Source organism: Antedon bifida, chromosome 5 (assembly GCF_963402885.1).
Source record: "Antedon bifida chromosome 5, ecAntBifi1.1, whole genome shotgun sequence".
NCBI classification, from domain to species: domain Eukaryota; kingdom Metazoa; phylum Echinodermata; class Crinoidea; order Comatulida; family Antedonidae; genus Antedon; species Antedon bifida.
In genome coordinates this window covers 11,390,827-11,418,501 of record NC_136230.1, presented here as the reverse complement: position 1 = coordinate 11,418,501, position 27,675 = coordinate 11,390,827, and the positions used below count along the sequence as shown (strand labels likewise).

Genomic DNA, 27,675 nt, shown 5'->3' with positions numbered 1-27,675 from the left:
TATATTGTTCACTATTCGTACATTTTTTTAACTCTAATTTGCTACATTACCCTGGAAGCGATATTTTTGGCGTACCTAATTTATGGACCACCATGAAACATCACAAAATAAACATACATTACTCATCAGTCATATGCATAGGTGTCACCTGGGCTTCAATTTCCAGAGGCGTTGGTCATGTTTTCGAGGACCATTCGGGTACACCCCTCTAGTAAATGTAATGAACTATGACGCAAAAACTCATGCGAAAGATAGTTGATTGACCTAGACAATATTAAAATCTCGGGGAAAATTGAGTACGGATAAGCGAGATGCGCTCTATTGAATGTGATGAGCAATAACGAAAGAGACAAAAATCCTATATTTTACATTCATGTGGCCATACGATGACGTCATAACATATAGTGTATACTGTATACTTAGACGTGACACAACATAGAGAGAACACTAACATTTTTTCAATGGCATATAATTGTTTTTGTGGCGTTTGCGCTGCGGATAACCTAACTCGTCCATAGTGACGAGTTCAAATCTAGTTTATATTATTAACTGTTATTTACAAAATAAAATGTATCGGTTAATTTAATGAAATAAATTGTGCACTATAAAATCATTCTAAAAGAAAATTAACAAGGATTATAAATTTTAAAAAGTGAGAGGTATAATTAAGTGTCCAATGTGAATGCATAGTAATAATAACTACTGTACATAATGACTTTTTTGTAAAACTACTATTAAATCCTTATTTTTTAAAGATTCCACTCCAATTGAGATATGGGCTCGAGGACCAGAAGCAGTTAGAGCATACAAGGAAGCCCTGGAAGAAGGGAAAACTGAAGTTAAACAAGGCAGAGTTATTTTTGTAGGTCTTGAGGGAGTAGGAAAAACTTCTACTATTAATTCATTACTAAGGAAAAGGTAAGAAAATTGTGGTATCAATGTTGTTTAAAACAATTTATTAAATGACCACAGAAAAAAACCATACACCAAGACCACAATGCTCTGAATGATAAACATTTAAAAAAAAAACACCAAAAAATATTCGTTTTCCCCCAAATATCACTACTATTAAAGTATAATGAGAGGGTTTTGAGTTGAAACTCTATCTTGAATCTCGGGACATAATATATGTGTACATTTTAGTTTTAATATGCATTTAAACATATTCTTCTCAATTGTAGGCATTTTATCATTTTGAATTTATGGGAATTTACTTTTAATTAACTGATGACACAAAAATATACTTTATGAGCCAACTGAAAAATATTACTCTTTGTATATTGATTTTATTTTATAAATACACTAATAATAATAATAATATTAATATAATCCCAAAAGGCTGACTTGAATCAAATTGAATGATTAAGATGGGTTTATATATATTGTATGGCTATTGAAGTGAAATAATAATTGAATAAATATTCATTTTTGTCTGTAGTTTTAAATCAAAGCATGAAATAACTGATGCCATAGCAACAACAAAAACAGTGTTCACTCAAGATGATGCTGATGAAACAATATGGAAAGAAACAGAAAGTATACAGTAACATGCAAATTAAACCAAAACAAAGATGCAAAATACTAATTTATTAACCCCTTAGCACCAAAGACTTTGTCTCAGACTGATTCCATTTTATCCTGTTTAAAAATGTGTTTGTGCTGGATGTAATTCCTAGTACTATTAGAAACTTAATACTGTTAAGACTCTTACTTATTATATGTTATATATATATATATTTTTGGTTTAGAGTATTGGAAAGCCTTTGATAGTGCTTAATTGTACTATTGGCATTTTTCATGGTACTCCATCCACCTATGTTTATTTTTTATGTATTGTTCTGCTTACTGGAAATTGAATTTATAAAAAAAGTATACTTACGAAACTAGCCAACATTTATCAACACACGTTTGCGAACATTTCTTTTAGGACAAAGCCTTCCATATTTTTCTGGCTGCACTGTCAGCTATCTGTTGAAAGCTGCTTCACAGTAATTCCTTAATTGGATTATGAAGTTATATTGTCATGTTTTATGGATGTCACTTATATAATAAATTGTTTTACATACAATTTCTTGATTACTGCTTTAATTCAAACAACTTTGAAATAAATTGACACCATCCTTACCTTGCTTCTTACCTAAATTATTTTTGGTACACAGAACTAGATTTATTCTGTAATTACCATGGATATGTGTGTTTCTTCCTTTTAAAAGGTTTAATATCAATTAACATATTCATAGTGTCCAAGTATAATATACAAAAATCAATTTTTTTTTTTGAAGCTGAAGCTTCTGAAATGTATGAGAAAGCAGTTGCTAGAAATGTGGCAAAACAACTGAAAGAAAAGCAAAATGGTTCTGATGATGATGAAAAAAAAACACTGGTGAAACATGTGGAGAAAAAAATTCCAGCACAATCAACTAAAACAGAAGAAAGCAAAATGGATGAGGGTAAGTAAAAATGTTAATAGGAATGTTAAGAGCATTATTATTACATTTCACCTAATATTTCACTGTCTGCTCTACCAAAAGCACTCAGAATTTTACATGGGCTGACTTGTGGCCTGGAATTTCATATTCGATTTAAGATGGAAAAGGTGGATTAATTTAATAAAAGATTGTATTTTAGAACAGTTAGTGTCTTTAAATGTTTGATATACTTTGCCTATTTCTAATTTTTTTTAAAACTTTGTTTCATTAAAACTATGGGCCTTTGTGTCTAAAAAATAACCAGACCTATTTTCGAAGCACCTTTGTTAGATTAAACTTGAAACTATACTTGTATATTATTATTAAACAAAATAAACATACAAAAATCCTCAAAACAAATTCAATGAAAGACGAATATCTTAAAACATCATGCACTAAATTCCCTTCTTACTAGGAGTGCTTTCAAGATACGTGGCAATTGCAAAGTCACTATATCGACAACTCTTCTTGTCGAGCAGGGAACGAAATGCTGAGTAGTATTATTAGGGAAGCTAATTTGAAACCTGAAATCAACAGACAATGTGTTATTCCATTGGGATCTTGTCTAAAAATGCACTTTTCTATATTAATTAATAATTATAATTACAACTGCTAAATGATTAGAATCCTAAAATAAATTACCCTAATAAAAGGCCTCTAAAAATGACATATTAAACATGCTATTGGATATTTAGTCCATGGCCAGACATTTTTTCGGTATCAAATTGGTGGCAAATGCTACCATACATTTTTGGAAAGCTTAATATGTCTACTTTTCAGAAATCCATGATAGCAATGTCAATTGTACAGCTTAATAGTCAATTTTTAGGATTATATAACACCGCCTACGGAAAATATGCAACACAAAATTTTGGGGTAGGGGGTAACATTTTTGCTAATAACTTGGGATTGAGTGAACATATTTGCATTTTCTTTGTGTCAGTATGTAGTGTATAGATTGCTTAAGCATAATATATTTTTATAGGTAAATCTAACAATTATTGACGCCATTAGAGGTCAGAAGGTCATTGAACTTTAATAAAAATGAATTTTTTTCTAATATTAACTTAAAACTTTCAGTTTTTAACAAAAAAAATAAAATAGATGTTATGCAAACTGATGTTTTCATGAACATATAGACCCAATAAACAAGAAAATTGAAGTTAAAGATTAACAAAATATGAATATACTGTGTATTATGAAGAAATTTGTTGTTTTTAGTAATTTGTAATCGTTTACAATTATGGGGTAGGGGGTAACATTTTTGCGAATAATTTACAATTTAGTTAACAGATTTGCATTTTCTTGCTATCAGTATGTAGTGTATAGATTGCCTAATTGTAATATACTTTTTAAAAATGAATCCCGCATTTATTGACATCTTTAGAGGTCAAAAGGTCACTGACCTTTAATCAAAAATGCAATTTCTTCTAAATTAGCTTATAAATTTCAATTTTAAACACAAAAATACAAGAAATCTTATGCAAACTAATTTTTTCTTAAACCTATAGGTCCCACAATAAATAAGAAAATTGAATTTAACATTTTTTCAAAATTGAATATGCTGTGCATTATAAAGAAACTTGTTCGTCATTAGTAATCATTGACAATAATGGGGTAGGGGGTAACATTTTTGCTAATAACTTGGGATTGAGTGAACAAATTTGCATTTTCTTTGTGTCAGTATGTAGTGTATAGACTGCTTAAGCGTAATATATTTTTATAAGTAAATCTAACAATTATTGACGCCATTAGAGGTCAGAAGGTCATTGAACTTTAATAAAAAATGAATTTTTTTCTAATATTAACTTAAAACTTTCAGTTTTTAACAAAAAAAATAAAATAGATGTTATGCAAACTGATGTTTTCATGAACATATAGACCCAATAAACAAGAAAATTGAAGTTAAAGATTAACAAAATATGAATATACTGTGTATTATGAAGAAATTTGTTGTTTTTAGTAATTTGTAATCGTTTACAATTATGGGGTAGGGGGTAACATTTTTGCGAATAATTTACAATTTAGTTAACAGATTTGCATTTTCTTGCTATCAGTATGTAGTGTATAGATTGCCTAATTGTAATATTATACTTTTTAAAAATGAATCCCGCATTTATTGACATCTTTAGAGGTCAAAAGGTCACTGACCTTTAATCAAAAATGCAATTTCTTCTAAATTAGCTTATAAATTTCAATTTTAAACACAAAAATACAAGAAATCTTATGCAAACTAATTTTTTCTTAAACCTATAGACACAATAAATAAGAAAATTGAATTTAACATTTTTTCAAAATTGAATATGCTGTGCATTATAAAGAAACTTGTTCGTCATTAGTAATCATTGACAATAATGGGGTAGGGGGTAACATTTTTGCTAATAACTTGGGATTGAGTGAACATATTTGCATTTTCTTTGTGTCAGTATGTAGTGTATAGACTGCTTAAGCGTAATTTATTTTTCTAAGTTAATCCAACAAATATTGACGACATTAGAGGTCAGAAGGTCATTGAACTTTAATTAATAAAAAACGATTTTTTTTCTAATATTAACTTATAACTTTAAGTTTTTAACCAAAAAAATACAATAGATATTATGCAAACAGATATTTTCATGAACATATAGACCCAATAAACAAGAAAATTGAAGTTAAAGATTAACAAAATATGAATATACTGTGTATTATGAAGAAATTTGTTGTTTTTAGTAATTTGTAATCGTTTACAATTATGGGGTAGGGGGTAACATTTTTGCGAATAATTTACAATTTAGTTAACAGATTTGCATTTTCTTGCTATCAGTATGTAGTGTATAGATTGCCTAATTGCAATGTACTTTTTAAAAATGAATCCCGCATTTATTGACATCTTTAGAGGTCAAAAGGTCACTGACTGAATTTCGTCAAAATTTAACATGAATAAAGTTTCAATTTTAAACACAAAAATACCAGAAATCTATTACAAACTGGTGTTTTTTTTAAACCTATACAGACAATGTACAAATACAAATTGAAGTTACAGATTAAACACAAATAAACATGTATAGGCCCTAACAATATGAAGAATTTTGACCGTATTAGTAATTTGTAATCCTTAAAATGATGGGGTAAGGGGTAACATTTTTGCTAATAACTTTGAATTTATTAAACATATTTTGCATTTCTTGGTAACAATAAGTAGGGTACTGTATAAGCTGTTTAATTAAAAATTGTTATATCAAAAAATTATGCAACATTTTGATCTCAAATAATATTACCAATAGTGGCTGTGTAGTTTTATTTAAAGCCTGTAGACAAATTGTATTGTTGTGGGGTACAAAATAACATTATGCATGACTTGTTGGAGGGTATACATTATTTTATTTATTGAAAAAAAAAATTAATGATTTTGTTTTAATATGAGGATATAGAGCTTTATAAAAACATTTATTTCATCGTAAAGTTACAGGATGGATAAACTATTTTATAATTTATCGTGAAGAAGTGGAGTTGAAAGAGTCATGAGTTACAACCCTGGCACTAGGTTAGGATTAAACCCCGGACCTTGGGATTGGAAGGCAAGCACGTTAATTACCAAGCTACAGCTCCACTACTTTTGATAGGGTATTTGGTTATTTTCACGCTGCTGCTCTAGTTTTTAGGCTATACTGTGTAAATTGTTATTATTTTACATTTTGTACTTTAAATGAATTAATCGACTCATATCAGCTGCAGTTTAGCAATTCACACATTCATAATATAATTAATTCTATTATATTACATCGTCAAATTCCAGTGGAGCCTACATCATTTAAAACAACTGGGTATATATGGAAATCTTAAAAAGACATGATTTTGTTATCGCAAAATGAAGTATGATCTTGTACAATGTTCCTTGACATTTTGGAATGTGATACTTTGCAAGTTTCCCGATTTTGATCAATGTTACCGCTAATATCTTTTAAAATGTTATGGAAAAAGCTGACAAAAATACTAGAACCAAGTACCCTGGTACAGCACGTTATAGTCTTCAGTCTGTATTCTCTAGAGATGTGAAGGGCATCCAACAATGGATAGAAACACTATTTGGCTCAGTGGCGTCTGTGATCAATGAAGAAAATGTAAAGTATACATGACAGTCTCTTCTGAAGATACCAGATATTATTTTTCCTTCCTGTGTAAATTGCATTGACTGGACCTAGCTTTCGGTGGTTGTGTCAGAGTTATCCTCCAATATAATTCAAACTGAGATATGAAAACAGAGAGATACCCAGTTCTTTCAAACGTATGTGGAAGCGCCACCGGTCTCTGAGGCTGTAGTGTAAATTTCCTAGTAAGTGTGAATTGCTGAACTGCAGCTAATATGAAAATCTAAAAAATTGACATATTAATGAGTTTGAATAAACTAACTGTTTTCTTTAAATCAAGATGAAGGAAAATGTTATTGTCCTGTAATATTACAATACCATAACAGTTTTGTTTAAAAAAAGAAGAAGAAAACTACCTAATTTGCATTTGCAGACGAGATGAACATTTATAACCTTAGAATATCTTATCATTTACAAATACAGATCAATTACAGATATAATTGGTAATCTAAACAATTGTCATTTCTATGATTACTATAGACAATTGAATGTTTGGAATATGTAAATTATAAAAAACAATTTACAACACAGAAGCTGGATATGTTTATTATTATCAATATGTAATAACAATGAAACATCAACGATATTTTTAATTAATAATAAATCAAATAATGTATACCCTCCAAAAAGTCATGTTATTTCGTAACCTATAACAATACTAAACGGTGAATATTTTTCTATAGGTTTAATAAAATAAAAATCACATAAATCTATTGGTAATAACAATTTGATAATGTTTTAATATATAGCAATTAAACAGTTGATATACTACTTATTGGTACCAAAAAAGGCAAAATCTGTTCACTAAATTCAAAGTTATTAGCAAAAATGTTACCACTTACCCCATAATTTTGAATAATTACAAATTACTAATATGGTCACAATTCTTAATATTATTATTACTGTACACATGTTTATTTGTTTTTAATCTTTAACTTCAATTTCTTGTCCATTGTCTTTATAGGTTTAAAAAAAAGTTTGTATTAGATTTGTTGTATTTTTGCGTTAAATATTGAAACTTTATTAATGTAAATTTGGACGAAATTGCATTTTTTAAATGTTCAATGACCATTTGACCTAAAAAGATGTCAATATATGTTACGTTTTATTTTTTTCAAAATGAATATAACAATTTTTCTTTCTTTTTCTTAATAATAATATAATCGTCACAGGAGACTTCAACCGAATGAGAGACAACCTTATTGTTAAGTATCCCTTAAAACAGATCGTTAAAGTTTCAACTAGAGATCGCGCATCACTTGATTTAATATATACTAATATGAGCGATGTTTTTAATGCACCTACTAAAGAATCACCTTTAGGACTGTCTGATCACAACGTCATCGTATGCACCCCAATCGTAGGAACATTTAAATCGCCTAACGTCTTCGCTTACCATACAAAACGTAGCTGTAAACCGGGTGCCAAGGAAAACTTCGAACGCGACATTAATAACATTAGATGGCAAGATCTATATCGAATGGATGGATGCTGTAACCAGTTTGAACTGTATCATAAGAACATTTCTGAACTCTTAAATTTACACTTCCCCCAAGTAACGATTAAAAGACTTCTTAAAGATAAGCCATGGGTAAATAATGCGTTTAAAGGTATCGTTTCTAGACGGCAAGCAGCTTTTGCAATTGACCCCATGTCTGCCGAATATAAGAAACTTAGAAACTTATCTAACCGAATGGCTAAATCTTTGAGAGGTGATTTTTATCGTAATAGTATTGCCCAGTTATTCTCGTCCGATTCTAAATCTTGGTGGAGGGGTATTAAACAATTTCTTAATCTCGGAAAGGGTACTAAGTACTTTAAAACTATGGCTAATGAATTATGTAACGGGAACGTATACGATCTTACCACGAAAATTAGTGGTTTTTTCCAGTCCCTGACTTCTGAGTTCAAACCTCTTGAACCAAAAACCAATGATTGTAACACTGTAGTACCACCCCATTTAATTATCACGCCAGAGACAATTGAGTCTAAGCTTAAACTTGTGAAATGTAATAAAGCCCCAGGCCCGGACGGAATCCCTCCGTGGGTACTACGTGATTTTGCCAATGTCCTTTCCAAGCCAATAAGTGCAATAGTTAACTCCAGTTTAAGGGAAGGGGTTCTCCCCATGCTTTGGAAGTCAGCCGATATAATCCCCATTCCAAAGGTTAACCCACCTAAGGTTCTTGAGAATGACTTGCGTCCTATTTCGCTGACTTCCACCACCATGAAAGTTATTGAAGGGATCGTAGGGGAAATGATTTGGGTCCAAATTAAAGATAAAATCAAGTTGAATCAATTTGGTTGCTCTAAGGGTGTGTCTACCACTGACGCTCTTATACTTTTGTTAACCGAATGCTTTAATGCTACTGACCAAGGAGATGAAATGAGATTATTATTGCTTGATTTCAAAAAGGCTTATGATTTAATTGACCATAATATATTAATTGATAAGTTGTATAATTTAGGGGTCGAAGACCATCTAATCTCTTGGATCTATGCTTTTCTATGTGATAGAAAACAACGTGTTAAACTAGGCGATGAATTGTCCCCTTGGACAGTCGTCAAGGGTGGTATCCCCCAAGGATCCTGGTTGGGGCCCATGTTGTTTATCATCTTTGTCGACGATCTTCTGGATGGGGTGCCGTGCATGAAATACATGGACGACACCTCCATCCATGAACGCGTCGGCAACGATGGGGCAACTGTACTCCAAACCACTCTTGACGAAACTGTCCAGTGGGCTAAGGATAACAATATGTACCTTAATATTAAGAAAACGAAAGAGATGAGAATTAGTTGTAAAAGGTCAAAGACTGCTTTTGAGCCACTCCATGTTGGAGATTGTAATCTGGAACGTGTTGACGAATTTAAACTTCTTGGTGTAATTATTTCTCATAATTTGTCATGGCAACCTCATATTGATCAAATGATTAGTAAATGTAATTCTAGAATGTACTTTCTCAAACAGGTGCGGAGGGCAGGCCTGGATGCCCCCGCACTTGTCCAATTTTATACTAGTATCATTAGACCAATATTAGAATATGCGGCCCCAGTTTGGGGATCAAATATTACGAAGCAACAGAACTTGAACAAATTCAGAGAAGGGCCTTTAAATGTATTTTTCCGCATGCTACTTATTCCGATGCCCGCAGCTTCCTTGGTTTTTCTACCTTAGAAGACCGCCGTGTTCGACTGTGCAAGGATTTTTTTGTTAAAATCAAAGACCCCAGTCACAGATTGAATCATTTGTTACCGGAGGCTCCTTCTGCTGCTTATAATCTTAGAAGACTCCGTGAGTTCTGTATCCCTAGAGTTAAAACTAACCGTTCAAAAACGTTTATTATTAATCACGGATTATTCCAAAAATGGTAAACATTTTGTGTTATGTTTCCGCGACCTTCCGTACCTTTGTGTGTAAATATTATTGAAAATTTTTGAAGTTTTTAACATTTTTTAAATTTGTAAACATTTTTAATACTTTTAAATTTTTATCCTGCAGGCCTATGTCTTTAACAATTTGAATTTTATATTTATTGTTTTTATAATAAGTGATTTTTAATTGTAATTTTGTTTTAATTTTTTGATTGTATGTTCTACATTTCTGAATGTCTTTTATATTTGTATATTGCATTTTATTTTTCTGAGTGAAACGCTTTTGTTAAACTTCAATCTTTCGTTTGATTGCAATAAAGTTCTATTCGTATTCGTATTCGTAACAATTAAGCAACCTACACAGTACATATTAATACCAAAAAAAATGCAAATGTGATCACTAAATACAAAGTTATTAGGAAAAATGTAACCCCTTACCCTATAATTGTTAATAAGAAATTACTATTAACAGACAGAATGTCTTCATAAATTCACAGAATATTTGTTTGTTTAACTTCAATTTCCTTGTTCATTGTGTCTATAGGTTTGGGAAAACATTAACATAAGATCTCTATATATTTTTGTGTTTAAAATTGAAATTTATAAGTTAATTTAGAAGAAATTGCATTTTTGATTAAAGGTCATTGACCTTTGACCTCTAAAAGGCATCAATAGACGTTGGATTCATTTTTTAAAAGCATATTACAATAAAGAAATCCATACACTACATAATGATAACAAGAAAATGTAAATCTGTTAACTAAATCTTAAGTTATTTGCAAAAATGTTACCCCCTACCCCATAATTGTCACAAATTACTAATGACGAACAAGTTTCTTTATAATGAACAGCATATTCATTTTTGAAAAAATGTTAACTTCAATTTTCTTATTTATTGTGTCTATAGGTTTAAGAAAACATTAGTTTGCATAAGATTTCTTGTATTTTTGTGTTTAAAATTGAAATTCATAAGCTATTTTAGAAGAAATTGCATTTTTGATTAAAGGTCAGTGACCTTTTGACCTCTAAAGATGTCAATAAATGCGGGATTCATTTTTAAAAAGTACATTGCAATTAGGCAATCTATACACTACATACTGATAGCAAGAAAATGCAAATCTGTTAACTAAATTGTAAATTATTCGCAAAAATGTTACCCCCTACCCCATAATTGTAAACGATTACAAATTACTAAAAACAACAAATTTCTTCATAATACACAGTATATTCATATTTTGTTAATCTTTAACTTCAATTTTCTTGTTTATTGGGTCTATATGTTCATGAAAACATCAGTTTGCATAACATCTATTGTATTTTTTTTGTTAAAAACTGAAAGTTATAAGTTAATATTAGAAAAAAATTCATTTTTTATTAAAGTTCAGTGACCTTCTGACCTCTAATGGCGTCAATAATTGTTGGATTTACTTATAAAAATATATTATGCTTAAGCAGTCTATACACTACATACTGACACAAAGAAAATGCAAATATGTTCACTCAATCCCAAGTTATTAGCAAAAATGTTACCCCCTACCCCAAAATTTTGTGTTGCATATTTTCCGTAGGCGGTGTTATATAATCCTAAAAAATGACTATTAAGCTGTACAATTGGCATTGCTATCATGGATTTCTGAAAAGTAGACATATTAAGCTTTCCAAAAATGTATGGTAGCATTTGCCACCAATTTGATACTGCTTTCGCAAAAAACTGGACCTGGCCCATGGACTAATTTAATTTTAATTTATTTTAATAAATATATAGAGAAAGAAAAACTCCAGACAAAGATTCCTTCTAAGATAGAGATTGAGAAAGAAGGAAGAGATGACCAGATAAAGATTCCGTCAAAAATTGAAGAATTAATAGAGGTTGAGTTTCAGAAGGAAGGGAGTGATGACAAGGTGACTAGCGACAAGTTTGTGATGAACATCTGGGATTTCGGAGGACAACCAATTTATCATGTGGTGCAGCGGGTAAAGTAGTTACATTTCATTACATGAAGCCCTTTTCTCACAGACATGCAAGCAAAATGCAGGGAATATATATATATACACATATATATCCAATCGAGTTTGAACAATACCATGAAAGCCCCAGTGGTCTAATGGTTAGGGCAACTGCATATCAAGCAGACGGTCCGTGTTCGAGTCTTGGTTGGGGCGACTTTTTCTCATTCTCACAGATTTCCTCATCTTTATCGTTTCAAATTAATTAATTAAATTTCAGTATATCACTGGGCGGTTTAGAATTAATGTTCTTTGCCTGCTGTGTTTATATATACATATATATATATATTGAATATTCCACCCGATGCCTGCATGTCCCATTCTGACAGAAAGTCAGACCCATTCTGACAGAAAGTCAGACCAGCATGGTATTAGTTTATATATATTCCCAACACATATTTCTGTGAGAAAAGGCCTAACAAGTTAGTTCTGCCTGCACAGGTCTTCTTCTCAAATATAAGACAAAAGCAAAAGTTAGGAAAGGCCAACACTAATGTAGTAAAAAAATAAAAAATAGAATTTTATTTTAAAGAATTCTAGTACTAGGGTAAAATATCTATCGCAAATCTATAATAAATTTAGTAGTAGTAGTAGACATGACATTTTTAAATCTAAAAATTAAAACACTATGAAACAAAAACCCTATACAATTCTAAATTTAAATGTTATTGATAATCAAGAATTTTGATATATTTACCATTCATTGAAAGTCACTGTTTTATTAATCTCATAGATCTTCATGGTATCTTTTGCTGTTATTTGTGTAGTATTCAACCTTTGTGATGATCTTGATGCCCCAGCTAAAGTTTTGGATCCAACAACTGTAAGCTGACTTTTATTAGTTTTAAACATTATTTTCTATTCCTTTTATTGTGATTGTGTTATAGTGAAAAATGTATACCTCTGCTCTGAACACATCTTAAGTTTTGAGAAATAATCAAATAGCTTCTCACATGTTATCCATAGACAAAAAAGTACATCAACAATGAACATTCTTTTCCTGCATTACTCAATATAAATGAATAACAAACAAAAAATTATATATAAAATATTTTATCCATATAAAAAAAACCTAACAAACAGAAAAAGAAAAAAATTGCAAACTCTAAGCTTAAATATATAGAATATCTCTCCATCGACAATACAGTATTTTACATAATCGAATAAATTAAATTTCAGTGTTCTACAAACATGTTATCATATATACTTATACATTTAGGGTAAAAAGTATGACCATCGAATGACAAATCTGGATTTCATTCTTTCTTGGATTCGTTCCATATACACAAACAGTAGACCTGACGCAGAAATAAATGGTCAGCCATGTCCTCCTGTATTACTGATAGGTACACATTTAAATAGTCTTGAAGGAAATGAAGTAGAAAAAGAACAACAGGTGAGTTGACTCTACCATAGAGAAATCGCCATGACTCAACAATACAGAAACTGTTTTCATAGGCCAGTGGATTCAATCTTCTATTTTTTTTTATTGTAAAAAGGATCACAACATTTAGCGATTGCTATCTAAATAGTCTTTTGATTATTCTAATTAATCTGATTAAAATAATAAATATTAGAAACCACATACTATAATGTATATCTTTCTTTCAGGTTAAAGAAATAGAAAATAAAATTTGGGAAGCCCTAAAAGACAAACCATATGAAACTATGGTGTGTTCAACTATTTTTACCATTGAAAACAGTGTACCATTTGAACAGAGCAATGCTTCTAAAATCATGAAACAAATACTGGATTTGTCAAAGGAAATGATCCGCACTTTGCCAATAAAATGGCTGCGAGTTCAACAAGAAATCCACAGCAGAAAGAAGCACATCTATTTACTAACTTCTGAGGTTAGGTGCAAGAATTTATTGACAATAGCGTTCAATCTAAATAATTGAATGGATTAATAATAATGTGGCAATTTCTTTTATAAAGAAAGATTCACAAATAAGGTTTACAATATTTGTTCTATATTAATTAGTCAGATCTCCATTTTCGGTATAAATATTGCTACTTTTTAATCATCTGAAAATGTACAGGTGGTGTAATGTAAGAGGTAAATTTCTGGCCATCTATAGGTTCATATTAACATTTTCTTACTGCATGTGTCTGTCTGTTTGTTTGTCGGTTTGTTTGTTTGTTAGGATTACAAGTTATTGAAGATCTTTACCAAAATGAAATAGGTAGATATGTGGTCAAGGACCACTCCATTAAACTATTGTTATTAGTTGAAAGGCTGGTTCATAACCATTCCACAACATTTGCATACACATGGTTGTAGTGAAATTAGCCTAATCACACACAGCAATAGGCCCAAAAATAATATTCCTCATTAAAATCCTAGTTAATACAGGCCTGAATAAAACAATTACTTTTTCCTATATTGAAGCTTTCAGTCAACTACCATTTTCACTAGTAGATGTACTTGATATATAAAGTTAAATCTCTTTATATTAGGTATTTATAACTCTGTACTGTCACATGAAAGTTAGGAAAATATAAAAAAGAGATGAATTACATTCTAATTAAAATATACTAGTACACAATGTTTTGAGACACTATTTGAAAATTGCTGAAAGTATATTAATAAACTGTTTTTTCATTATAATTATTTTAGAATTGTTATACAGTTTTAATCAATCTATTTTTTAACAGATTCAAGATGAAGTACTGACAATCTGTCAAGTAACAGAAGGGCACAACGTTCTGCTTGAGTATTTACATGACATCGGAGAGATTCTCTACTATCCTGATAACAAGGATCTAAGAGATATAATAGTTATAGATTTGATGCGACTAGTTGACATGTTTAAAACAATCATCACTGTCATAGACAATAAAGATATGGTTAGCAATAAATATATTTCAATACAAAACGATGTTTTGCATACTGACGTGCAGCAACATAATGACATGCTTCAAAATTAAATTTGTTTAATAAATGTTCGACATTTTGATTGGAAATAACTTCTCTGAGGTATAGGTACCCATCATACAATTATATGAACTCAAAGATCAATACATTATTTCAACTTGACCTGAGCAGCTTTGGCAGACATGAGTCTACAAATCCACTTTGTCATTCTGCTTACCATAAATATTGTGAACTGCAATAAAGACAAACAAAACATAGCCTACAGGTCATGAGATGTTTATATATTAGAACATAAAAAAATAAATTATAGGCCTACCAATGTTACTCTGAATTAATAAATAAAATTTTAATTATATTCTATTTTTGTAAAATAATAGGTACCAGCTATGAGACCAGCTTGGAGGATGCTTGGCAAAGGCATTTTAAAAGGTAGACTGCTAAAACATCTGTGGGAGAAGTTCTATGATTCTGATGAGACATTAACATTCTTTGTGTCTCTCATGCAAATGTTTGGATTAGTGTGTGAACAAATAAATACAAAGGTATTGATACTAATGTCTTTATTTTTATTTTTATTTTCTGGCCTAAATATAGCCTACTGATCTACTAGTTTTTTAATTATTTTTTGTTTACACAGAATAATGAAAAAATGTTCTACGTTCTGTCACGTTTGAAACCACATGCCTCACCACCACCTGTATTTGAAGAAAATCGTGCAATCTCTCTCTATCATGATTTTGGTAGCTATCTTCCAGATGATCTTTTCCAACGTGCTGCAACTAAATTCATTGATGAATTCCAAATGGAAGGTTATCCACCCACCCTATACTACGAGCATGTAGAATTGAATATTGATGAAGATCACCTAGTCATTCTGTATGTGGTTACCATTAAGCAATGTCGAATGTTACAGGTAAATTTTATAATTGGTACTTGATAGACAGTTTAGTGGCAGAAGCTTGTAGAGTAAGATTTTTTAAAGTCTATGTGAGATTTAAAGTGAAGAATTGGAATTAAATAGCTCAAATACAAAAATTTTTGGTCAAATACAGAAGGAGATGGAGGAAATACATTATGGAATAAAAAATGTATGGTAACACAAAGGGTTTTTAAACTATTGATTGATAATTATTTAAACGTACAATCATTATTGATTGATTGTTAAAATGTGATATCTTTTACGTTTTTGGGATCTTCATAGGCCTACTGTACTTTCCACAAAAGTGAAATTAAAACAGTGGCTTTCGTTGTCACCGCTAGGCTATTCTTCTTGAAGAAAATTCATTGAACACACCCTCTCCATGTCGTACTCTTCATGGACACTGGGGCATCCCCACAAACCACCATCATCATGTCTGAATAAAATGCTTGGACAGTGGTTTGCTGTGTACTTTCCACAAGTGAAATAAACAGCTATTTTTATTAGCTAACAGATAAAACAAAATATATTTATAATGTATATATATTTTTAAATAAAATATACTGTAGTGGCATCATTTAAAAAGGTACATTTTTATTGTAGACAACAATAGTCAGAACAAAGAGTGTCAATGGTTCAAAACGCCAATGTACCGAAGATGACAAGCCACTGCCCACTGCATGTAAGAAGGTAGGCAGTAGATATGAAAAAAGTGATTTACACAACATAAACCTATGCCACTGATTTTTAATCCATTTTTTTTACAATAATTAGAAAATTAAAATAATCTGTCTAATACAAATTCATTAAGGCACTAACAATTTTTTTTTATTTGATTATTTCTCATCAGCTGATTGACTAGAGAATGCTGTATTAATGTGACTGTTAATTTAATACTGTATACTTTTTTTGTAGGTGCTTAGTTTCCTTCAAACAGAATTAAAAGTGTTCAGTCAGAGTAGAGCACGAGGTCTTGAAGTAAAGATGTATATTCCTTGTGTGTGTTGCCAAAATGCTCATATGCATCTTATTAGCAAGTTTGACAAAGATAATTTACCTTGTGGAAGGGAGAAAATGCATGTGACACATTACCGTAAATTGTTTGGAGAAGATGAACAAACAAAAGGTAAACATATTTGTTGGTTTTGTATTAATCGTTTCTAACAGTAACAAGATATGAAAAATAATATATAATTTAGTTGCAAATGAATTTTTAATCTACTAATTACTGTTTAACTGCAGTAGCCTACCTGTTATCATTTAATATCTATTTATTTTTATAGCTGATAATACCTCACAGGTTGAAATTTGTGTTTTATAGGGATTTCATGTTATTTTAAACATCACAGCCCCAATGAAGCACAATTGTGGATATATAAATTAAAAAAAATAAAAACTACATTTTATTGACTTGAAATAGATTCTAATGCATGCTCAGTGAAGGAGTGTTAAAAAGATTGATAGATAAAATAGTGCTTAAATGTCTTAAGTTTATACTTCAGAACACAATAGATAAAGTATAAAAATGAAATGGCAATCCACTTAAAATTATATAGTTTGAGAAGAAATCACCCTTGAGATAAGTCTGAATGATCTGGGAAAACAATTTTAATGGTATGATAAACTAACTACTGTATAAACCACTCTCTTTACATGTAGATGATCAAAAATTAAACCTGAACCGTCAATTCTCTATTTTTTAATACCTCACTGTCAAGATAATTTTTATTTATTTGTCTGTCTTTTTTAAGAGGGTAGCCCAGATCAGTGATCTTGTGACAAAACATAAAGTCCAACAATGATAATTTAACAAAATAAACATCCTATCATCTACAGCTAAACATAAACAAGTTGAACTTAATTCTGATATAAAGATAAAATATAATAAAGTTTCCTAGTGGAACCGATTATTCATGAGTTTTGTTGGATTATAATTGTATGTATATAACATTCACAAACAAGCTATCATTAATTATCAAAGTACTTAGCTACGGTAAGACATTATTATAATTATTATTTAAATTATTATACTGTAGTTGCTTCTGATACTGACGTGGCGCCTGATGTTACTCCAGCTACACCAAATGAACCAACCTCAATGCCTGGTTAGTTGATTGTGTATTTTTGTCCAACTCACACAAAGTTTCTAGTTTCAGTTTAAGTTATTTTATATGATGTAGCCTATCCTTTATCAATTGAGCCTTGTGACAATCAATAATACTGTAAATATGTATCACTATAACATTAATTGATCAGGAGTACATAATATTACTTGTCTGTCAAAAATAGATATAAAAAAGTTAATAATAGTTAATAAGGAAAAGAGGAGAGCTCGCCCAAGTGTAAACCCCCTGGATCCACCCCTGTTAATAATTGACAATAGGGACCTACTTGTACATATTTTTGTAAATTACATTAACACAAGGTTTACAATTGAAAGGGAATGAGAATTATGAAAATAAAGAGATTAAATAGGCATCTTGAGATATTCATTCATTCTATAAGTCCGATATCAATCCTTAGTAGAAACAAATTACATACTAAATACAAAAGAATCAGAAAAAAAATAAAATTAACTAGAATTTAATTCGTGATCATTTTTATAATTTTAATGAAATTAAGTTTTTTTAAACATGCATGTATGTTAACATAACATTTTTTGAAGGACAATGACAATGAGGGCGTCATCATGTTTTTAGATACCATCATAAGGGAATGGAGCTCAATCAATAGTAGAGTAGTATACAGTATATTATACTGCATATCTATATACAGTGCAGCATAGGTGAAATTACGGGACCCACATCATGTTGTAATTTTTGGGTAGGATGACGTTATAAAAAAAAACTTGAAGATGACAATTTCGGAAGATAATGAGTTGAACAAATAAATATAAGACTCAGAAGAACATTTGGCACGTAGAAGCGAGGTGCGAGCTCTTTGAAATTTATATAACTTTGACTAAAGAAATGAAATAAGACTCAGAAGAACATTTGGCACGTAGAAGCGCGGTGCGCACTCTTTGAAATTTGTATAACTTTGACTAAAGAAATGAAAAAGCTACATTTTAATTTCAACTGGCCATATCATAACGTCACAACATCCGATAGGCTTAATTTTTATATGAATTCATATCTAAATTTCATCAGCTTTCAGAATAAATTATAGTCATATATTCAAATATACACTGCAGGTGAAATTACTCGAACTACGTTATTCAAGTTTTTAGGCGTGATAGCGTCATCAAAATGAAAATGGTGGCAACTCAGTATAAGGATAATTAATTTAGCAAGCCCATAGTGAAATTTGAGCGAAAATCGGGCTCAAATAACGGAGATGCGCTCTATTGAATGTGATAACCAACAAAAAAAGATAAAAAAAAAATAATTTTTAAATTCGACAAGTGGCCATTTGATGACGTCAGGTCATTTTGTACGTCAAATGTGTACATGAATTCATATCTACAGTACAACTCAATGGCTTCCAGAATTAGTTAAAACAATTGTGGGTCATGGTGCATTCTGAAGAATTATTTTCATTTTAAAAATGCCTTATTTTTCACCATTTTCACCACTTTGATGCAATTAATGTGCGCATTTTGTCATTTTTAACCTGTTCGTAAAGCATTATTTTAGGTCGGAAGTGACTCAAATTTGGTGAACGTATTAAGGATAGTGAGTAGAATGCGATTTGTACAAAAAAATTCGTATTTTTTACGCTTTTTAAAGATGTATTGTCCCTTGAAACACAAAAAAATGAAGGTCAAAATTTTCTAAATTTAAATTGGCCATATCAAAGTAATATTAAAGTTATTCACTTTAAGTAAAAAATTCGAGCCAAAAGCAACAAGTTTACGTAATTAACAGTAAATTAGTTTGATTACATTTCGTCTGGAAAATCGTCGCGAGCAAAAGTAAACAAAGATTTCAAACCACGAGTACGCATTATGCATATGCTAATTAGGATTGTTTACAACTCGTCACGGTTGAGAAGGTATTTTCACACAGATCGTGAGGAAGTTTTATGATTATGCATACAGAGTAGCCAAACAAGTGCGTTTCATTATGGGGTATGTTTTTATCGAAAAATTTGACTGCAAGTCAGAGTTATTTTTTTAACAAAAAAACGTCTGTATTTCAGTTAAATGATTTTTTTTTCGACAAATTTTTGGTGATAGTTAATAACTATTATGATACTTCAAAATGACCCACCTTTTTTCGAAATCTGTTATTTTTTATTTTTTTGGAATTAGTCAAAGGGACAATACATCTTTAAGTAATGTGCGTGCAAAAACGTGTTTTTGCACAGTAATTTTTCGAAACACGCAAATGGCCTAATTCATGCTCTAAATTGATCAAAACATAATTTGAAGCTTTTTAAATTTTTAACGCGCAATTTCACGTGCATGACCTTGAAAAACATAAGTTTTTTATTTGCTAATATTTTTACCCTTGACCTGAAGTTTACGTGTAGTGAATTTCATTAATATGTGATAATCAATTATGGAGATATGATTGATAATGTGATTTCACAAAATGGCGTATAAATGACGTCACGGAAAAGTGATCACGCTGAAAAGCTAACTAGGATTAAACTAAATTATTTTGAAGATATTGTGATATTTTTGTGATTATTGACATTTAACTTTTTGAGATAATTGACACACAAAATCTGTACAGAAAGAAATAAATAATAAAGATTTCATACAATAACAAAAGGTGATCATTTTATTCTAAATGATCACCTAATAAATCACCACATTTACCACATACTACATGGTACAGTTTTGACTCTTTAACAGATAAGGAGATTAAAGAAGTGGAGGCATTGAACAGGACAACACCACTAAGAGGTAAACCAAAGCACTATAATCTCATTCACAAATACAGCAGAAATAACATGATAGAATGGTCTGTAGTATAATGGTTTGTAGGAAAACAATTATTGATATAATGTTTTAAAATATAGCAATCATCATGGATATCATAACTCATGTCCAAAAATACTTTTTTTTTATAGGTGAACAATCAAGAAGGGAAGCTGGACCATCAAGCAATACAGAAAGTATGTTTTGTTTTTTTTTTGCAAAAAGGGAATTTTCTGTAATTCAACACTGTGTCACAAATTCACTTTGAGTATTGTACGTATTTTATTGGCATTCGTATATGTGGCATTCGCATAATGGCATGCAGACAAACTGCATTTTATGTTTAAAAATATTATGGCCCTATTGCGATAATTGTTTCCATCTTTAAACAGTTAAAAATGTGAAAAATAAGTCGATTCTGATACTTTAAGCAACATACTATAAATACCAAGCGAGCAGATTAATATTCTCGTTTTACACCAGTGATACACCCAAGAACCATAACTTTTCAGTGAAAATACAGGGTTTTCCCCAATTTGTATTAATTCTGCCAAAAAAAAAGACAATTAGTGCAGCAACGAGGCAATGCCAGACTAAGCCTATAGCTAGCATATGATTTTCATATGTTACTGCTGTTTACCAGCTAGGCCTACAGTATAAAACTAAGTCTAGCTAGACTAGGCCCAAGACCGTCCACGAGGGGACTCGTTTTTTCATTGTCTTTTTCTTTTTTCATCATAATTAACCATAAAATGTACATTTTAGACAAAGAATGACCTGGTTTTGTTTTAAAAGTATATATGCATTATTTTTACAAAACAGGAGCAGGAAAAATGTTTTCATATTTTATGACATTTCTTCTTAATGATCAATAATGATAGTACACAAATATCTTTGGGATCATGTACATCAGAAAAATAAATAAAGTATTCCTACGGATTAGAAAGAAGAAACAAATGGCAATTTATATTTGTACAGTATATTGCCCTTGAGATAGGTCTATAGAACGTCTAGAAAAACAATTTTGAAGAAGTTTTTGAGAAGCACTGTTTAAACCATTTTCTTTACAGGTAGGCGATCAAAAAGAAAAGCTGAACCATCAAGTTCTCCAGAAAGTATGTTTTTTTCTTTTCTTTACTGCCATGATGATTCTATTTCAATAATTTTAATTAATAATAACAAAATATTTAATAATTAAATTAATTTTATTTCTGTTTGATAATTTTAAAGCATATTATGGCTACAATTAATATTCATTGTGAGTGCTGCAGGTATTTAATGGCATTGAGGCAATGAACCCAACCTATAATTTTAAAAGCGTTTACTATAGTAGACAAATATGTTTATAACTGATTAAACTGCTATATAACTATTTTTTCTTGTTTGTTTTTTTTGTGGATTTTACTTTTATGTTGAACCAAAGAATCGATAAGGAAAATTTACCTTCGTGACATTTCGTCGACAATCTGTCAACTGCTTCAGACTAAGGCCTGGGTTGGAATGGTCTGGTTTTGTGTAATTGACGCTGAACAGCGCCACCAGCCGTCTGGTTGGTATTGACGGTAGAGCGTCTCCGCCGGCCCCCTCCTGCTTCTACTTTTTCCAGCAAACTAGACATTGGACTAACAGGGAGGAAACCTGGTAATTTATACTGTATATTGTTAATATTTTCTTTATAGGTAAACGATCAAGAAGTAAACGATCAAGAAGTAAACGATCAAGAAGTCAACGATCAAGAAATCATGAAGCTGAACCATCCAGAAATGCAGCAGAAAGTATGTTTTATTTCAATCAAATTGGGGGTCTTAATATTCTACTTATTTAGGAAATCAGGACATCACTTATTACAGAATTACAAACAAATTTCCAACAAACGCATAAGTTAGAAAGTTTTGTTATTTTAAGCTAAATGATTACATAAATTAATCACTTCTTTTTTGTGGTAAAATCATCAAAGAAATTATAATGTAAACTAAAATCAAATTTGACAAACTTCTAACATTATTAAATACAATAATAATTAAAAATACCATATTTTGAGATATTGATAGTAAAGTAGTCTAATGTGTTTATGAACCGAACTTAGACCAACACATCTTGTTGTTGGTCATCTGTAGTAATTTGGTTTGCAGAAAAAAAAAATATATTAATTGTAAATAATGTTATATACTGTAGTAATAGTGTTTACCAACATGGATATTATAATTACTGTCCTAAAATACTTTCTTTTTAGGTAAACAATCAAGAAGTGAAGCTGAATCATCAAGCAATGCAGAAAGTATGTTTTATTTCAATAAAGTTGGGGTCTTAATATTCTACTTATTTAGGCAATCTGGACTTTTATAAATTACAAACAAATTTCCAACAAACGCCTAAGTTAGAAAATGTTGCTATTTTAAGCAGTATATGAATACATAAATTATGTCACTTGTTTATTGTGGTAAAATCATCAAAGAAATTATAATGTAAATTCAAATCAAATTTGTAAAACTTTTAACATTGTTCAATACAATACATTACCATAACATATTTTGAGATGTTTAAACAGTAAAGTAGTCTAATCTGTTTATGAACTGAACTTAATAGAGAACTTAGATATGTAATTACCTAGGACCAACACATCTTGTTGTTGGCCATCCATATAATTTCAGTGATAGGTCTGTAGTAATTTGGTCTGCAGGAAAAAAATTATATTAATTGTAAAAATTGTTATATAGTAATAGTATTCACCAACATGGATATTGTAATTACTGTCCTAAAATACTTTCTTTTTAGGTAAACAATCAAGAAGTGAAGCTGGATCATCAAGCAATGCAGAAAGTATGTTTATTTCAATAGGATTGGGGTGCCACTATTCTAATTGATTTGGGCTATAAGGACATCACCTTTTTAACTGAATTGGATTTCCTATAATTTATGTTACTGTAATACAATATCCTACAAACACATAATTTAGAAAGTTCTATTACTGTATTTCCTAGTTGTCCTTAACTCAGAATATATAAAGTGTATATTCTGTTTAGGGCATACTGTACGGCTACATAAGTAAGTACTTAGGCTACTTTATGATATTGAGACATAGACGTTGGACTAACATGAAGTAAACCTGGTAATTTATACTGTATATTGTTAATATTTTCTTTATAGGTAAACGATCAAGAAGTAAACGATCAAGAAGTAAAGATGGATCATCCAGAAATGCAGCAGAAAGTATGTTTTATTTCAATAAAGTTGGGGTCTTAATATTCTACTTATTTAGGCAATCTGGACTTTTATAAATTACAAACAAATTTCCAACAAACGCCTAAGTTAGAAAATGTTGCTATTTTAAGCAGTATATTAATACATAAATTATGTCACTTGTTTATTGTGATAAAATCATCAAAGAAATTATAATGTAAATTAAAATCAAATTTGTAAAACTTTTAACATTGTTTAATACAATACATTACCATAACATATTTTGAGATGTTTACAGTAAAGTAGTCTAATCTGTTTATGAACTGAACTTAATAGAGAACTTAGATATGTAATTACCTAGGACCAACACATCTTGTTGTTGGTCATCCATATAATTTCAGTGATAGGTCTGTAGTAATTTGGTCTGCAAGAAAACAAGGCCAACAGCCATAAGTCGCGTGCTCTCAGAAAAAAATGAACTTTCAAAAAGTAATGTACTTTAAAGCTTTTCTGTACATCAAAACAGTTCAAAAAGTACAGAAAAAGCGATAAAACGCAAAGTGATACCGGACCGACCGACAGACCGACCGACATAGTTAAAACTTGTCTGTACATCAAAACAGTTCAAAAAGTACAGAAAAGCGATAAAACGCATAGGTAAACCATCAAGAAGTAAAGATGGATCATCCAGAAATGCAGTAGAAAGTATGTTTTATTTCAATAAAGTTGGGGTCTTAATATTCTACTTATTTAGGCAATTTGGACATCACTTTTATAAATTACAAAAAAATTTCCAACAAACGTCTAAGTTAGAAAGTTTTGTTATTTTAAGCTATGAATACATAAATTATGTCACTTGTTTATTTGGTAAAATCCTCAAAGAAATTATAATGTAAATTGAAATCAAATTTGTAAAACTTTAAACATTATTTAATACAATAATAATTACTCATATCATATTTTGAGATGTTTACAGTAAAGTAGTCTAATGTGTTTATGAACTGAACTTAATAGAGAACTTAGATTTGTAATGACCTCGTCATCCATATAATTTCAGATAGGCAAAAGAAACAAGAAAAAAATTCAACATTTATATTTTTTGACGATTTATTTACAAAGTGTGTTTACTAAAAATGTTCGCGATTTTCCAGACTTACCCATTGACGGGCGTCACGAAACCTAAGACCACGAAAGCTAAGACCCCTTAAGACCTAACTAAGATCACGAAAGCTAAGACCCCTTAAGACCTAAGATTACAAATACAAACAAGTAAATTTACCTTTCGCACCTGCCTTGTATTTTAACTACAACATTTATTCTGAATACCACACCTTAGAATTAGCACTTTTATGAAAAAGAATCACATAAAAAGTAACAAATAAATTCTTAAATTGATGATTTTACAGACGTTTTCTCACACACAAACTGTTTCCGAATTTCGCATGACTAGAGGCCTACTCCATGTTCAATATTTTCGTTTCTATGGAACGTCAAAAGAGCAAAAATTATATAGAGGGCTGAAACTCTGTGGAGTCCATCTATTTCAACGCATTTTTTAGTGAAAATCACGTTACTTGTTCATTTAATCATAATTTTAACATAGTAGGCCTAGGTTTAATTTATTAATGCTTGTTACCCTAAATATCATTAGATATTGTACCCACAACAGAATAAATTTAAAAAGGCGATTTAGAGGGCTATTCCCGTTACCTGTACCATACAAAGTTTTTTGTTTCATTTTTTTTTCTGTTTTTATACTTGTACTATTATTGTTGCTCTTTTGGCGCTCCATAGAAAAAAAATATTTAGCATGGGGAGGAGCATGGAGTAAAGAATTCTTTACTCCATGGGAGGAGTTACAGTATACAAAGAAACATGTCTGTAAAAGATTTAAATTTAAAGGAATTATTTATTTGTTTTTATGTGTTTCTCCTTCTTAAAGTACTTATAAGTCCTAATTTTAAGGTGTGGTATTCAGGATAAAGTTAGTTAACAAATTTGGCAGGTGCGAAAAAAAAACATCCTCTCCGAACCAAAGATACTATAGCGCCACGAAGTGGCGCAAGATATGGAAGTCCTATCTCTTATACACTGCGCATGAGTGAAATTCCATGGGCAGCCATTCCGGCAAGCAAGTTACGCGATCACATACCCCGGAAGTGTATAAAAAACCATTGAACCACATCCACGTGTGACGTGTTGAGTGTTTGTTCGGGACATTTTCTCGTGTTGTATCGGGTAAATTGTAGTGGTAAGTTTTTAGAATATATATTTTTTTGTTAGTAAACATTAACAAAATTATTAAATTGTTGGATAAAGGTAGTTTAGGCGGGCGTTTCTGTGCAATCCGATCTAGGGCCTAGATAGTAGTAGGCGTAGGCATATTTTAATGCCGAACTAGGCCTAGGCCTAGGCCTATAATATACAAAAAAAGTCTGGGAGGATGAATGATATTGGCGGCTTGCTTGAAGATGGATCAAACAAGGCTTGGATGGATGGATGGAATAATCATAAGATTAAGAAAACAGCTAAAAGCTGTTCGGGAATTTTTAGAATTAGGCGTTTTATTAATACAGTAATAACATTAACAGAAATAATTAAATGTAATGAAATAAAAAATAGTTATAGGGGCCTAAAAAACAATAAAAGCATAGGTAGGCCTACTACTAACTATTCTAAACCAAAACATTGATGATGATATTGGTTTTTTTTTAAATAATAATTATAAATATAAATTATAATTATAAATTTGATCCCCATATTTATTTTGTTCTTCATATTTATTTTAAAAATATTTAGTTAATGTAAACATTTTTGAATACTCACTACTCCTTAATTATTATTATTTGTATTGCCATATTTCTGAACTGAACTATCTAGGTTTTCACACATTTTATTACAAATAGTATATTGACTTTTGTTTTGAATTTAAAAATATATACTGTAGTATTTTAAAATACTATAATAAGTAATCAAATGATTATGTAACAGTTCAAAAAGTGACTATTATTATTAATTTAATAATATATTTTTCCCTATTTCAGAAAGATATAAAAAAGTCTGTCATCATACTGTATTACTATTGAGAAGGTGGATGATTGAGTGCAGTGACATTTTAGACAAGAATTAAATACAAAGGCCAGAACTGATGGACAATTAATATATTAGTAATAATAATTTATAGTTTTGATTGTTGAAAAGGAGCAGTATGTGATTACAAATAAAATCACTATTTTCACACACCTCATGGATCACTTTAAAGTGAAAGGAAATAACTAGTATTAGTAATATGAGAATTGGCTTCTTTTGTAATACATTAAGAAATCAAAATAATTATAGAATTTTTCTTGTATTTAAGAAGGCTAAACCATACATTCGTAATTGATTGAGTGTATTTTTATTCCATATCATTATTTAATTGTGTATAAACAACTTTTAAGTTAGAATTTTTCAGTCTTTTTATTGCATTCTAATCCCGTCCGTAATATTGAAAGTTGAGCTAATTAAAGTGGGTTTCCCCACAAAACAACAAATTATGATTATGAATTTTTTTAAATAATATTTAATACTTTTACTTTTTTGACAACTATATAATTTCTTTAATTCATTAAATATTTCTATGAATAAAAAAAATTAACAATTGTTTTTGTATCTTGTAATATGTACAGTACTATACTACAGTTGTGGCAGATCGTTGTAAAATTCCCCTTACATTACAATGAAATAACTTCGTGGCGCTATAGTATCTTTGCTCCGAACTAACACAATGGAGTAAATATATACCAACAAACAACCCGTCAGTTTGTTTGTTGTAAAGAAAAAATATACATTTACTCAACGGGCGAAAATAATG

The 27,675-nt window shown here is 30.3% G+C and overlaps 1 protein-coding gene and 1 long non-coding RNA gene across 2 annotated transcripts in view; both read left to right on the top strand.

The window, feature by feature from the left end:
• The window catches only part of LOC144842723 (uncharacterized), a 250,709-nt gene that overhangs the window by 136,690 nt on the left and 86,344 nt on the right, over positions 1-27,675 (top strand). The gene's annotated exons all lie outside the window — the stretch shown is intronic.
• On the top strand, positions 93-24,275 carry LOC144842333 (uncharacterized). Its single transcript, XM_078698770.1, has 21 exons — positions 93-198; positions 756-918; positions 1,439-1,536; positions 2,283-2,450; positions 11,736-11,944; positions 12,711-12,800; positions 13,197-13,373; positions 13,589-13,831; positions 14,637-14,828; positions 15,234-15,398; positions 15,494-15,769; positions 16,379-16,465; positions 16,691-16,901; positions 17,812-17,880; positions 20,577-20,627; positions 20,795-20,839; positions 21,713-21,757; positions 22,322-22,417; positions 23,418-23,462; positions 23,790-23,852; positions 24,184-24,275. Exons 1-21 carry the CDS (start codon positions 93-95, stop codon positions 24,273-24,275), a joined length of 2,691 nt encoding a protein of 896 aa, XP_078554896.1.